Source organism: Zingiber officinale, chromosome 6A (genome assembly GCF_018446385.1).
Source record: "Zingiber officinale cultivar Zhangliang chromosome 6A, Zo_v1.1, whole genome shotgun sequence".
Classification (NCBI taxonomy): Eukaryota; Viridiplantae; Streptophyta; class Magnoliopsida; order Zingiberales; family Zingiberaceae; genus Zingiber; species Zingiber officinale.
The window spans coordinates 69,335,178-69,349,620 of record NC_055997.1 but is presented as its reverse complement, the minus strand read 5'-3'; the positions used below and the strand labels follow the sequence as shown (position 1 = coordinate 69,349,620).

The window sequence follows — 14,443 nt, the reverse complement described above, 5'->3', positions numbered from 1 at the left end:
AAGGGAGATAGCTAGGCAATTCTCTAGATTTTCCTTGGACTAAGATAATGCAACAATCTGTATCCCAAATTTGCAGAGTGATGATCAAGACCATGTAAAGAGGCAAAAGATGTACAAAATTATTGTAGTGCACAAATCTAACCAATTTTAAGTGTTTTTATGATATGATGTCCTCATATATATGTAGACCAACTCGGACCGTGGGCCGTGGAACACGATTCCGTTCGTTTGACCCTCTTCCCAGTTTCCAAGCCCGTAATTAGTACCGCCACTAAGGTACCCCGCGGCGCATCTTAACGAAATTCCTTCCCTATAAGAACACGCACTCCGCCTCCGCCTCCCCTGGAATATGAACCAGCCACTACGCGTCCACGGAATCAGAGAATATTCCGTCTAGATCCCAGTCAGTTAAGCGATGGGAAGCCTCGTGGCCGAGGTTGCAGGCGATGTCGGCGGCGTACGGCGGAGACCGAGGTTCCTTTGTCTCCACGGCTTCCGCACCAGCGGCGAGATCATGCGGACGCAGGTGATGGGGAAATGGCCGGAGGAGGTCACTGCCCGGCTCGATCTCGTCTTCCTCGACGGGTCTTTCCCCGCCGAGGGCAAGTCCGACGTCGACGGTATCTTCCCTCCGCCCTACTATGAATGGTTCCAATTCGATAAGGTTCCTCATCTCCCCCATCTCGCCAAATTTTTCCTCGATCCCCTTTTTCTCCCTTAATTTCTTCAGATCGAATGCAAATAGGATTTCATGGAGTATCGGAACTTGGAGGAGTGCTTTACGTACATCGAGGACTTGATCATCGAGCACGGACCGTTCGACGGTCTGATGGGGTTCTCCCAGGTAATTTCTCCTTGCTCTGATCCGATCATATACCAACAAATTTTTTAACCCAATTGCGCTTTTGTTGTGATTAGGGCGCGATTCTCTCGGCAGCGCTTCTGGGTCTCCAATCTCGGGTATGTATTCCGATCCTCGAAGCATTTAATCTTGGATTGGTTTTGAATAAAAAAATTGAGTTTTGATTTGTATTTCTCTTTTTTTTTTATCCATAGGGATGTGCGCTGATGAGGGTGCCGAAGTTGAAGTACTTAATAGTGATCGGAGGGGCGAAGTTCCTGGAGCCGGCGGTGGCCGAGAAGTCGTATCCGGCTCCGGCGGATTGCACGTCCCTACATTTTCTAGGTACAATTCAAAATCCACCCCAGTTTGGTTACGCTGCTTCAGAATTAACGGTAGTGGCGGAGCAGCCAATGTGCGTTGTATAGTGCTCCGTATGGATCGTATGCCATAAGGCGGTTTAAAAGTCAAATGCGTGTTCCAAAAGTACCCACATGCTTCCACATTTTCAATTTTTTATTTAGTGGTCAAATGATTTGGATTTTATAGTCAAAATAAAGCATTATGTACATCAAATCAGTTTATTGATTCATTTTGACTCAAAATTGCTTGTGTAAATGCATTTACGTCTAATTAATGTCCCTAGTTAGTCAGAGGATAGATCCTCTTTTCGTAAATTATGGATCAAGAGAAGGTCTAGTTTTTTAGACCTTTGATTTGGATGGACTTCACCTACTTAAATATGGGGTGTATCCAAATCAAGGATCCTCATGCAATGGACCATCCCCTGATCCGTAATTTACGGATCAGAAAATCCTTACTGAGTTAGTCGAGTTGGTACTAGAAGATAAATTGTCACACAAATATAGACGTCGAATCTATGGAAAATAATTTTTTAGAAAATAAAATCCCTTTATGTTAAAGAGATATCATTGGATCATCATAATTTACCTTCCTTCCAATTGTTTTGGGACGGATGTTAAGGGCCCATGAGGTTAGTGAATCAATTTTTGCCATATTTATGTCTAACTAGTTGTAAAATGGTTCAAAAAAACCCAACATGTGTCAGTTTATTGGGACGGACTCTTATGTGTCAGATGGATCACACTTGAAATGTGTGTTCTGAGTTCTAACTTGTAGGTTGTTGGTTCCAAATCAATATTTTGAGTCAAAGTCTTTTATATCACTTTGGTTGAATGTATCTATTTTGAGATAAAATGGAATTAACATGTCGTTATTGGGTAGCCCGGTGCACAAAACTTCGGGCTATGCGGGTTCTAAGAAAGGATTCATTATTACTAAGTAACAATTTTACTATTACGTCAAGGCTCCCCTTCATTCAATTTTAACTTGAAATCTTGTATATTAATTCATTAATATATATATATATATATATATATATATATCTTGTAAGTTTATTGCCATGATCGTGTACGTGTTTTGGTAAATTTTAATACATCTCAATGAAAATAAACTAGTACGAGGAGTTTAGATGGAGAATTTTATTGTTAAATCTTTTTTTTAGGTGACACGGACTTCTTAAAGACGCATGGGGAAGCACTGTTGGAGTCGTTTGTGGATCCTTTTATCATCCGACATCCGAAGGGCCATACTGTCCCCAAACTTGGTGAGTCTATTCATTTCCATCTAATTCCATCATATTTTCAAGATCTTCTGCGCTAATTGATTAACTTTATTGATGAATCACTTCTCTAAAAGTTAGAGAAAGCAGACTATAGCTGGAGAAATATTTTCTATTTCCACTTAATTATCTCAGTGTTTTCATGTTTTTCTAGTTATCTTTTTATGTAGAGATTTTCATATGTAAACAACATTAAGGAATATAATAAGTGTCAAGTCAAATTTCCACTCCATTAGCTATGAATAATGACATTTCCATCCAAATCTAATTGAAACTGATGTAACTAAAAAATTTAGTCTCATCTCCCTTCTTTCATTTTCAAACCCCAAAACAATAGAATTATTAAGGAAATTTGTCGCCTTATGTTCACTTTCTCTCATAGGAAAATATATATGGTTTATGTTACAAAAAGACTTGCCCATCCTGATTTAGTTTGCTAGAGCTATTGAGAAAATGAAAAACATATAGAATTATAAATTTGATTGTGTTGGTGCTTTGCAGATGATAAAAGCTTGGAGACCATGCTTGAATTCCTGCATAAGATAGAAGCTGATCTGCCCTGCAACGAAACTAGGCACGAGGAAGAGACCCATTTGAGTTGAACAACATTGACAACTAAGTCATGGTAAAATTATAATAGATCACGAAAGTCCATCTCTAACCTGTTTAATAACAATGCAGAGGAGCTCAAAGTAAAGGGGGGAAATGATAAGTAAATGTAAGTTAAAAGCTTCCGAGACCAGAGAACTCGCAGTTTCTTCAAAATTCTGAGAAGTCTTCCATTTTGATTAATTATTTGTGCTATCACTTTGCCTGTGCTGGTCCGATTCAGCCACCCTCACAGGGTCACACGAGACCATTCGTCCATCTCTCCTAGTTGCTTCAAAATATAACTCTAATGCATTGGACGAGCTCGCTTACAGGGCTATGCAAAAAACCATAGAGAAATCAAAAACCAAACTGAAATCTGTAATGGTTAACCAGTTTTAATCGGTTCTGATTAACTGGTTTTTACTGGTTTATTGATTGGTTTCTAGTTTAAGATTTTTTTTACCGATTTAGCTGGTAAACTAATAAAACTAGCAATATTTCTACCAAATGTCGCGTGCTTGCTAGGATCACAAACGCCTTTGATACCACTTAATGAAGTTAAAAATCACTCCAATGTCACTTGCTAGACTCCTTTGTCTCAAACAGTATACATGCAGATCCAAATTCACTACTTCTAAAATGTAAAATCTCATCCACTATAAGCTCATATGATGAAATGTTCATCACCTTCAACGGTATAAGCCCAAGAACCTATTCCACTAAGTCCACTTACTCAGGTCCTATTTTATTATCGGTTTTTGATTGGAACTGATTAACTAATCAAAACCGGTTCAATCGGAACCAGTAGAACTGATAAGAATATCGGTATGTTAACCGATTCTATATAAAATATGATAAATCAAAATTAACCGGAACCGATAAATCTATTAACCGACCGGTTAAACAGGCCTACTCGCTTTTTCCGTTGAAAAAAATTAGCATAAATTGAACCATTGTATTCAATTTGATTTGATGCAAACAATTGATCTAAGGAAATGCAAGTTAAAATATATATCTAAGAAATCTGAGTTGGACGAGTTTTTTTTTTAAATTATTTTTATTGTTTACTTTGCTTTTCAAAATAGCATAGAAAAGGCAATATTAACAAGTTATTGAGATAACAATTAATTTGCCAATGGATATTCATGGAGTAGATGAAGTAGATCAAATTATCACTATTAACAAATTATATCAAAACGAGGGCACTTGAGGATAAATTAAAATGAAAGTGTTTCTATTTAAGATTTCATCTATCATATTTCCACTAAAAAGCGTTTCTCTTTAATTAATATTGTTCGGGAGAAGTTGTTGTAATGGCATTTTCTTTTTCAATCACTTGAAATAGGACAAGCTATGCATAAATCTCTCCTTTTGCCAAAGTGTAGTCGGGAGTCCAATTTTTTTCCTTCTTTTAGGTAAAATCTTTTATTTTGCTTCCTGAAGATTCTGCCTTTTCAAAATACTCTCTCATTGTTTTAAAATCATCAATATGCTCTTAAAAATTTAAAAAGGCTTATCATTTTTAACCGTAATCACCAAGATCGTTAAATGATTTAACATAATGATGACATGGTAATTTTTAATTTCATCATATAACTTAGCATGCCAATATTTGGGATCAGAAATGAAGCTTTCAAATTTTAAAGGACATTTTAACAATTTTAAACAGTATGTTTTGACAAAAAAAAAAACATTAACGAAGAGACAGTTAAATTTACCCATTTTCTATCCAATGTGACAGTTTATGAAACTTCATCAACAATGCTTCATTATAATTTTATAATTATAATTTCTTTGTCAGCACAAATTGTCAAGATGGCAGTTTATAATTTCTTTGTCAGCACATATTTTATAGCAAAGCATCTATCTTCATCGATTCACAACAAAGCAACTAATTTTTATAATTTCTTGGTCAGCACATAATATCAAGATGACCAGTTTATGAAACTTCATTATATATTATACAGTACATCAACAAGACCTGTTTGTAGTCAGTCTATGTTTTCAAATGAGAAGGTTTGAGCCATCTTTGAGTTCTAACTATTGTTGTCTGGAGAACATATGTTTGTCGAAATATCTTAGATAAAACCAATAGTCGTATGGACAACCGAAGATTTTGGTTGAAAGTGCAAAACATTCTTAAATAAATTATGCTTAAAGTCCTCAGTCTGCTGACTTGGATTATCAGTCACCATATCCCAACTTTCTAAAGTTAATGGCAATGGAGAAATCCTTCAAATCTAACATTTAAAAGTTGATATTTCATCTGACACTCTAATTCATCACTTCTGTTAAATATAATCGATATCAAGATGCCTCATCTGTTTCCTCTATAATTGCATTTTTTTTCCCCCTCTTTGCCAACAAGATTCCAGCTGCATACAACTCAATGGAGGAAGAAGATTCTTGTACCTAATTCCAAATAGTTGTGCCAAATAGGATGCGACTTGGTGATGATGACGACAATGAACAGGGCTTCAACTATGAGGAGATTCGCTTCAACTATCAGGAGATTCAAGTAAATTATTGCTTCTGTTAGATACAATCATCGTTGACAGTTTTGACACTGCTCATACGGTCAATAAATGAGAGGATCTCCTCATCCAAGTCTATCTGATCTTGTCCCATCATTCTAAGAATATCTGGGACAACCTGACCAGCTCTTATATGGGTTCTCAGAAACAACTTATACAAGGGCAAAGTTGTAAGGCCCAAACCTCGAAGAACCTTAAAGAGCCACTTTGACTCATCAACATTGCCATTTTCCTCAAAATACTCAGCAATGGACATCACGATGGCTACTGGAGGCCTCCATTGACAACCTTTCAACAAAGAAAAACCTTTTTTCATAGCCTCCACAGCTCGATCCATCTGCTTGGTTTTGACCCAACCCTCCATGAGAATCTCCCATGTCTTGTAATTTGGGCGACCGCCTTTCTCCAATGTATGAAGATGCAATGACTCGGCTTTGTCCATCCATCCATTCCTCATGTAAGCTCCTAGAAGAACATTGGAAACCCTTATATCATAGTTTCTGCACTGTGATTCCCAAGTTTGAAACATTTTTTCTGCTGCTTTTATGTCGCCGACTTTCACCAAGCAATGAATAACAGTCATGTAGTCTGTGCAAGTTATTCTACCGGGCACCTTTTCACTGGTCTGCCACATCCTCAGGATCCCATCCTTGTTATTCAGAGAAGCATAAATTGTCATGATAAAATAATAACCGAGGCGCTTCCTCGTAGAAAGCTTCTCTTCAGCAAGAGCAAGGGCATCATGTGCCTTCTTGTGATTTCCAGCATTTGTGTATATATTTGCCAAAGTACAGTAGGTGCTCCAACCAACCTCAACATTCTTGTCATTTGTCATCTCCATAAGCATCCTCTCTGCTGACATGATGCCATATAACATACCACATGCATTCATCCAAAGGTTATATGAAAGTACATTAAGAGGGATTTTAGACCGTTTCATATACTGAATTACTTTAATTACGGATTGAATCTGGCCTGTGGCCATGTACAGCTTCATCATCTCATTAAAAGGGTGAGGATCCACAACCAACCCAGAGTTCTGCAGCATATACATCAGGGCTTCTGATTTTTGCAAGTCTTTTGCCTTTACATAATAATGGAGAAGAGGAAAAGCTGCAGCCCTCTTTGAAGCACTGCTGGATAATTGCTGAAAGTAGGTCTCAGCTTCAGCTATGGTGTAGACTTTTGTTAATAGGTCAAGTTTGGCACCATGATCTGATGGTGATAATTGGAAACAACCATTGGACTCCATCCATGTTAAAATCTGCATGAAGATGGCGCAGAGAGATTTAGGAAGATACACTTCCTGTTAGTTCAACAATAAACGGCATAAAATCTTCTGCAAAACTCAATTTCAAAGAATATAAAACAAGAAATACTATGTTGAGAAATTGCATATAGATTATAAAATTTGTGGGTAATTGCAAACAAGAAATGGATTTGTTCATTGATGGTATTATCACTACATTCCATAGTAAGCAAGCAAGAAAATAATGCACTTTGGCTTACAGCAGAATATGGGATAATCATTATCAAGCAGTAAAATTCAACAGAAATGAAATATCATATTTGAAAGGATAATATAGAAGGTGAGCTAACAGCAATCTTGGAAGTGTGAAAGTTTAGTATTCTTTTAAGCGAAAGCATCATGTTGCATTCTCGAATTACTGAATATGCCATTGTCAAGAGTCGCTCGTAAGTTCATAATCCTTCTGAAGCATTAGCTCATGGAATTTCTCTGCTTTGTCACTCAAGCCAGTCTTTTTTAATGCCTCAAACAGTCTATTGCAATCAGAGATGTGAAACTCCTGGCCCTTGGATTTCTTCCATTCATCAATAACTTCTCCAGCTTCCTTAAACTGTTCAACCATGAGATAGGAACTAATAACACATATATAATTTCTACTTGTCATTTTCTGTTTAGTCATTTTCATAGACTTCCAAATGTCATTTAACATTTGTATGTTGCCCAGACCAACATGTAAAATAATTAGAAAGTCGTAAGTGATCCACTCGCGCTGGCTAATCTGTTTGTCGACTACCGAAAGAGAAGATTGTGAACTCTCAAGTTGACCAGCAGCAAGATAGATATCTGTCAGTCTCATGTATGCAATCCATTGTTTGTCAGATCTTGGATCCTGAGCCATCTCATCAAGAATCCTTCTTACAGAAATGATGTCAAGAGAAGCAGCACAAGAACTTATCCATAGGTTATAGGTGAAAAGATCAGGTGAAACTTTTTGCCTTTTTAGTTCATCAACAACAACTGTAACTTTATCCAGTTGACCAACTGAGATATACAATGCCATCATTTCATTATAAGCAAATACACTCGAAGAGATATTCAATTCCTTGATTCTATCAAAAAGGTTCTCAGCTTTTTCTATCTGTTTTTTTGCAGCATATGAATGCAGGAGAGCAGTGCATGCTTCATATGACTTAGCACTTGAGGGTAACCCTTCAAAGAACTCTTCAGCAGCAATGAGACCAAAAACCTTTGTAAGCAAATCAATGCGTGTTGCATAGTCTTTATCCGATAACTCAAACTCCTGATGAACTTTCATCCACTCTGATATCTGCAAGTGCATAATGATTACAAGAAGAATGAAGAAACACCATACAGATACCCATCATAAAGCTCAATTGCACCATGTCATCAGTACAGATAGGCTGCAAATCGACTGAATATTAATACTAAGTAGGATTCACATGATTATAGGATTTTTATCAATCCATATTAATATAAGAAGAAAAAAAGGTGCCCCTATATGTACAAATTCTACCAAATATTTTATTGTCTGTCTCACAATTTTTAACTTTAAGTTTGGCTCCTTAATCTTAATGCACGTTTGTGCTATGGAAAGAAGAATCTGGGTGTGAAACATTTCCTGGCAACTTCAGATGACCTAGAAGATCTACCATGCCAACAAACTTTAATTGAGAAGGAGCGAAGGTAACTCCTGAAATCTAGAAAATTTCCTTTTCTTACCAGTTCATAAAACAAAGAAGTCCATTAAATTTTACAGTAGCATACCCCTTGATGAGGCACTGATGACAAATAAAATGCTCAGCACTCTTTTGCAGAAAAATACAGTATGTGCTTATTATTTTTGACATTGATAATTGCTTTGTCAACCATGACAATTAGCGATTTCAGTTATATGTATAGAGAAATGTCATGTAAGACAAAATGTGCATAGGAGTTCTCTAGTCAATTTAGAATAGTAGTCTTTCAATGCAGCAACCATCTACCTGTTCCTTATTTGTCAGAATAAGAAAAACAATATTTAATAAAAATGAGTTCAAAATCAACCACACAAATAGTCCACTACTTCAAAAACTGCCAAACCAATATCAAGCTTCTTGCTCCTAGAATAAGATGAAACACTATGACGAATTGGAATTGAGAGTCTCCATTTATGTAGGCTATTAAAAACAACACAAGTAGCTTTCTGTGAAGGACTAAGCTCATTAATAGGTTGATAACAAAGGAAATAATTGTATTTTGCTTTCAAATCTCAACTTGACATCATAATTTGGTTTAAAAATGGAATTTGACGAAGTGTTTTCATGCATATCAAGCAAACACATTAGTTTTCACACAGGGTCAATGAAGTATCAGAGTGAACATAATACAAGGATCACGCTTAGACATAGAAGTTAAATTCTGCATATTGATTTTGATTTAAGAAAATACCTTCAGTAAAACACAACAGAAGGGAAAAAATGAAAAGATGCCACATGGTAAAAAAAAATAATGGAAATTGGTTTCCCATCAAAGAATGACACAACATCAATTGTAATGCTACCCTTTTCATTTTAGAAACCCATACTATCTCTTCTCTGTAATACTCTCTGTATATTGAGTTAAACATTGAACTGAAGCATAATTTACACAAGCAAGACTAGGGACAAAAAATGATTTGCACACTCAACTGGAAAGACTTATCTAAGAATCTCCACCGATGTATATGATTGTCAATCCTTGGATTGGCTAGACTACCTTGCCCAAATGACAATGTGCGCAAATTATCACACTGACAGAGGTTTGGGATGGCAAAAAAAAAAAGTTACAAAAAGTGGTGCATGCACTGAGTACTAAACCAAGGATCATTTTTGGTTGAATGAAAGAGCGTCATTTTGTCATAGAAATTAAGGCAAGCAAATGAATCCAATGATCACTGCAGGGATATGAGAGGCAAACAGAGAGCAAACTTTAGTCATGGATTTCAAAGCCGGTGATATGAGGAAAGGATAAGGGAAACCATGATTAACACCATATGTGGACCATCGACTAGAACAATTGGAATTGGAAAACCATAACATCGAGAGGAATTGCATTAATATTGGACTCAAGTCCTATTTGATACAAGTGATTAAGTAACAATGACGACAACAAAGACAACTAGTGCATAATCATGACGATTATAGAAAATCTAAAGGAATAAGGGAGAATCGAGTAGGACATTCGGATGACAATCCTTTTTTTTCTTCTTTTAACGACACTACAGCATCATATCGAAATGCTATCCTTCCATAGTTAAAATTTCGACTTTTGAAGAAAGTTGAGAAATGAGTGGAGAAAATAAATTGAAGTGAAATTGTACCTCCAAGGCATGCTTAAAGCGCTTCGATTTCCTTAGGCCCTTAGTGATCTCCCGGAGCTCCGATGCCGTCACCGTGCGCCCCTCACCGACCCATCTATCGAGTGCGTCCATCGTGCTCCGCTTAGGAAGCCGGAGTCGGAAGATCCGGCTACGTAGGTCGTCTACCAGGGCAGCGGGCTCCTCTTCGACAGCCAAACCTTGGCTGTTCGCGAGACCCGAGGACAAGGGCCGAGAGGGTTGGCGCAAGGAGAGAGGAAAGGCCCGGAGGATGGTGACGCTAGGGTTTCTGGGTCGCGCTTGTCGGAGTAGATCGGCGAATAGGGAGGCGGCCGCCATTTTCTGATCGAGCTCACAAGGCGCGGCTGCGGCGTGGTGATGCTGCTGAGTGATGAGGAGGGCATAGGAATTGGGAACCGATTTTAAGTTGACTTCTGGTCGAGTCTGGATCCGTCTGGCCCGATCCAGTTTTTAATATTGACTTTTGGGCTCCTTAATTTTAAAATTTTTTTATTATAACAATATCCTAGCTTTGAAATGAAATAAAATAATATTTTAGTTATATTTAACAAAATATTCGTATTTAATACCTTTATAATAACTTTGATAAAAATTGTTATATCATAATTATAATAGTAATTTTATTCAAAGTTATTATATATTATAGAGTTTAATAAAGTTAATATAAGTGTAGAAGTTTTGAAGAAAATTATTACATTAATATTGAAATGAATTTGATTAAATTTAAATGATTTTAATTAAATTAAATATATATATATATATATATATATATATATATATATATATAGATATAACTCTATACGTAACAATTTTGATTAAATATGAATAATTTTATTTTATGCTATACAATTTTAGTCATAGATATTGAAATAACAGTATTTTATGATGCAAAATAATATGAAGTATTATTTTGATATATTTTTAAAATAATTAAGGTACCTTTTAACCAGTTGACTATAAAAAAAATAAGTAGAATTTTGTTCTTTATAGGTAATTTTTAAAATACGTTGACTTTAATAAATTTATTTTAAAAAATCGCTATTAAAATTTGCAATACGTCGACAAATGATCTCAAAGTGATACTTATAGTCTACAGTAGAATAATTTTTTTTAATCATTTTGACATTAACAAAAATTAAAAGGCACCTTAAAAGAAATTTAAAATATAAAATAAAAATTACTCTAATTTTTTAATTAAAAACTAAGCTATCACACATCTAAATCTACCGACTCGTTCTAATTTTACTATTCTTAAGGATGTATTTGGTTTAGAATTATTATTGATGATTTTGATTATCGCTTTAGGATATATTTGATTCAAATTATCATATATAATATTGGTTATGTGATTACTATGTTTGATTTAAGTTATCATATAGTTATGTAATTACCATGTAATTACATAATCAATTATGAGAAAATAAACACATAACCAAATTTTATTTGGTTCAACTTAAATAATGCAATAAAAACTTATTTATTTGAATATTTTAATGAATAAACTAATTTAATATTTACTATATTATCCTCAGTTACAAAACCAACCATACATAATAATAATAATAATAATAATAATATTATTATTATTATTATTATTATTATTATTATTTAAACTCTACGTTATTTTTTCTTTTTTTTTTACGTTTTTCTTAATTTTTATGTATTTTTTATTTTTTTTCTTTTTTTTACGTTTTTTTATTTTTTACTTTTTTTATTAGTTTTCATTTTTTATTTTTCCAATTTTTTATTTTTATTTTTTACATTTTTTATTTTTTAATTTGTTTACGTTTTTATAACTTTTTTAAACATATTTTCCATTTTTTTTTTCATATTTTTCCCTTGTTCAAAAGTATTTTAGATTTAAAAAAAAAATCATTAACCCCGGAATCAAGAATTTCTGATATTTTTTTTGACATGTCATACTTAAATCTAGAGATTTGGTTGATAATTTTGAATGGATAATCAAGACCATTAAGATTAATTTTCAATCAAATATTTTTGATTATCAACGATAATATTATTTGATTTAGATATTGATTGATTTTCAAGAATGATGGATGGCAGCATCATCACTACAACGTCAGCAAAAACGGAATCTCATTACTTTGGAAGCATTGGGTTTTTTTTTCCCCCGAGATTAAGAAAGAATTTTTTTTTAAAATTATCCGCAACCGTCTAGGCAAGGAAGGAGCGGAGGCGAGTAGGGGCAGACTGAGGGGACGAACTCCTCCTCCACTCCACCATAGCTGCCTTCGCCTCCAGTTTCACCATCGACATATCCTCCCTCTATTGCTCCTCTTTCCTTGTTCGCTCTTTCGCCTCGGGTGTCGGTGGCCTCCTTAAGCTCCCTGCTTCTGCCACCAGGGGCTTCGCTTTCCCCTAGTTCTCCACCACTCCAAGACCTCCTCGCGCTCTTCCCCTCTTCGTCCCCATCTCTATCGCCTCTCCCAAACCCGTTCTCAGCGAGGAGACTTTCAGGGGCTTTCGTGACCTCCTTGACTCTCCGCTCAATGAGAGCGACGAGGATGAGGAATACCTCTCTAACTCCTACAACTCCGAGGAGGGCGAAGAGGAGAAGAGGGCTCCGTTGCCGGCATGGACTAGGATGAGCTCGTCATTGCCAGATTAGGCCTGTGTCTGTCATAGCAACTAGTTAGTACTCTCGAGAGTCGAGAAGTAATTAAGGGGTTACCACTTGTTCCTCAACCTCGACCACCAGTCTCGCTTGCCTACAGATTACGCGACTGTAATAACAAAAGGAAAACATGATGAAATGTCCTTGTGGTCCGACTTGCTTTTCCTCCGTTGAATTATAATTTATCTTTTTTTAGTTGAAAATTTTAAGTTACTATTGTAATTCTTTTCTAAACAAGTTTTAGATTACTCTGTCTTAGACATGGAAGGGGAAGATGAGAGATAGATCCATGGTGCATCTGCTAATTTATTTTACTTAAATATTATTAATTTAATTTATTTAAAAATAAATTAATCAAATATTAAATTTATTTACTTGGAAAAGTATTTGATATTGGGTCAAGGATATATAGTAAATGTTAAATTAAGTTATAACATTAGTTAGGATTGAATCAAGTACATTATGTTATATTTTATTCCTTATAGTTTTTGTTATGTGACATATTTTGAAATTTTCTTTCTAAATGTATCCTCCCATGTTTATAATTTGAGACCAAAATACCCATAAGAATTTATTAAATGACAATTAGTCTACTTATTCCTAGGGCTATAAATGAACTAAGCGTCTGTAAACAAGCTTGGTGCTCGGCTTGGTAAGAGTTTGTTTATGTTCGTTCAATATACATAAAATTAATTAAACAAACAAGCTTGAATATCTCGTTAAGCTAAACAAACAAGCTTGAAAGCATATGTGTTCAGCTCGTTAACGTTCGTGAACAATGTTCGTGAACAACGTTCGTGAACAATGTTCGTGAACAACGTTGTTCGTGAACAATGTTCACGAACCATATTCATTAATAAAACTCTTTTTAATATGCTAAATAAATAATAAAATAAAATAAATAAATAAATTTAAATTATCAAACTCAATAATCAATCAAACAACTAAAAGTTTCAAATAATCAAACAAGCTTGAATTGAGAGTTTGATAACATCTAAATGAACCAAGCTCGAACCAAACTCAAGCCAAGCTTGAATTGAGAACTTGATAACATTTAAACGAACCAAGCTCAAGCCAATTTTCAACAATCTCAAACTCATAAAAAATAAATCAAGCCAAACTTTAACACTCATTTCAAAAGTTTGGTTCATTTTAAACTCGGCTCGGCTCGGCTTGGCTACCTTGTCAAACAAGCTTGAACACCCCAAAGCTCAACTCGGCTTGACCCTACTTATTCCCAACTTCGCTCTCCGATTCACGGAGTCATGATCGTGGAGCATCGAACTCGCGAAACCCTAGCAGAGATGTCATCGTCCGATGAAACCTACTCTGACATTCGAAGGCATTCGAAGGTGTCCCCACTCCGCGAAGAACCCTAGCAGCGCCCCACTCATGAAGGCGCGACTTACCCGACTCGCGATCACGAATAACCCTAGCGACATTCTTCACAAGTATATATTTGATTAACAACAAGATTTCGAATTTTTTTTTGTCTGGTTGGTTGTCGTGGAACTTGACCCTTGACTTGTTTTTTTTCCTATGAAAGACCGTGTTTTTAAGTTGAGCATTTCTCTT

At 35.5% G+C, this 14,443-nt stretch overlaps 3 protein-coding genes across 3 annotated transcripts; 1 reads left to right on the top strand and 2 right to left on the bottom strand.

The window, feature by feature from the left end:
- The first annotated feature begins 348 nt into the window (after window positions 1-348).
- LOC121994039 (esterase OVCA2-like) lies at window positions 349-3,263 on the top strand. Its single transcript, XM_042548223.1, has 6 exons — window positions 349-664; window positions 746-844; window positions 919-960; window positions 1,057-1,186; window positions 2,367-2,468; window positions 2,985-3,263. The coding sequence occupies exons 1-6, from the start codon at window positions 416-418 to the stop codon at window positions 3,083-3,085; spliced, it is 723 nt and encodes a 240-aa protein (XP_042404157.1). The 5' UTR covers window positions 349-415; the 3' UTR covers window positions 3,086-3,263.
- A 1,749-nt stretch (window positions 3,264-5,012) lies between these two features.
- On the bottom strand, window positions 5,013-7,350 carry LOC121996502 (pentatricopeptide repeat-containing protein At5g27460-like). The gene is made up of 2 exons (XM_042550498.1): window positions 7,208-7,350; window positions 5,013-6,872 (listed from the first exon to the last, which is right to left on the bottom strand). The coding sequence occupies exons 1-2, from the start codon at window positions 7,286-7,288 to the stop codon at window positions 5,610-5,612; spliced, it is 1,344 nt and encodes a 447-aa protein (XP_042406432.1). The 5' UTR covers window positions 7,289-7,350; the 3' UTR covers window positions 5,013-5,609.
- On the bottom strand, window positions 7,027-10,646 carry LOC121996503 (pentatricopeptide repeat-containing protein At5g09450, mitochondrial-like). The gene is made up of 2 exons (XM_042550499.1): window positions 10,216-10,646; window positions 7,027-8,184 (listed from the first exon to the last, which is right to left on the bottom strand). The coding sequence occupies exons 1-2, from the start codon at window positions 10,549-10,551 to the stop codon at window positions 7,291-7,293; spliced, it is 1,230 nt and encodes a 409-aa protein (XP_042406433.1). The 5' UTR covers window positions 10,552-10,646; the 3' UTR covers window positions 7,027-7,290.
- Between the last annotated feature and the right edge of the window lie 3,797 nt (window positions 10,647-14,443).

Bases quoted from the DNA above. Each gene is read 5' to 3' on its own strand.
- LOC121994039 (XM_042548223.1), top strand. From the start codon at position 416: ATGGGAAGCCTCGTGGCCGAGGTTGCAGGCGATGTCGGCGGCGTACGG. The intron at 665-745 runs GTTCCTCATCTC...GAATGCAAATAG, and splicing joins AATGGTTCCAATTCGATAAG to GATTTCATGGAGTATCGGAA. The intron at 2,469-2,984 runs GTGAGTCTATTC...GGTGCTTTGCAG, and splicing joins CCATACTGTCCCCAAACTTG to ATGATAAAAGCTTGGAGACC.
- LOC121996502 (XM_042550498.1), bottom strand. From the start codon at position 7,288: ATGGCATATTCAGTAATTCGAGAATGCAACATGATGCTTTCGCTTAAA. The intron at 6,873-7,207 runs GTTAGCTCACCT...ATCTTCATGCAG, and splicing joins TTCACACTTCCAAGATTGCT to ATTTTAACATGGATGGAGTC.
- LOC121996503 (XM_042550499.1), bottom strand. From the start codon at position 10,551: ATGGCGGCCGCCTCCCTATTCGCCGATCTACTCCGACAAGCGCGACCC. The intron at 8,185-10,215 runs GTACAATTTCAC...ATGCACTTGCAG, and splicing joins GCTTTAAGCATGCCTTGGAG to ATATCAGAGTGGATGAAAGT.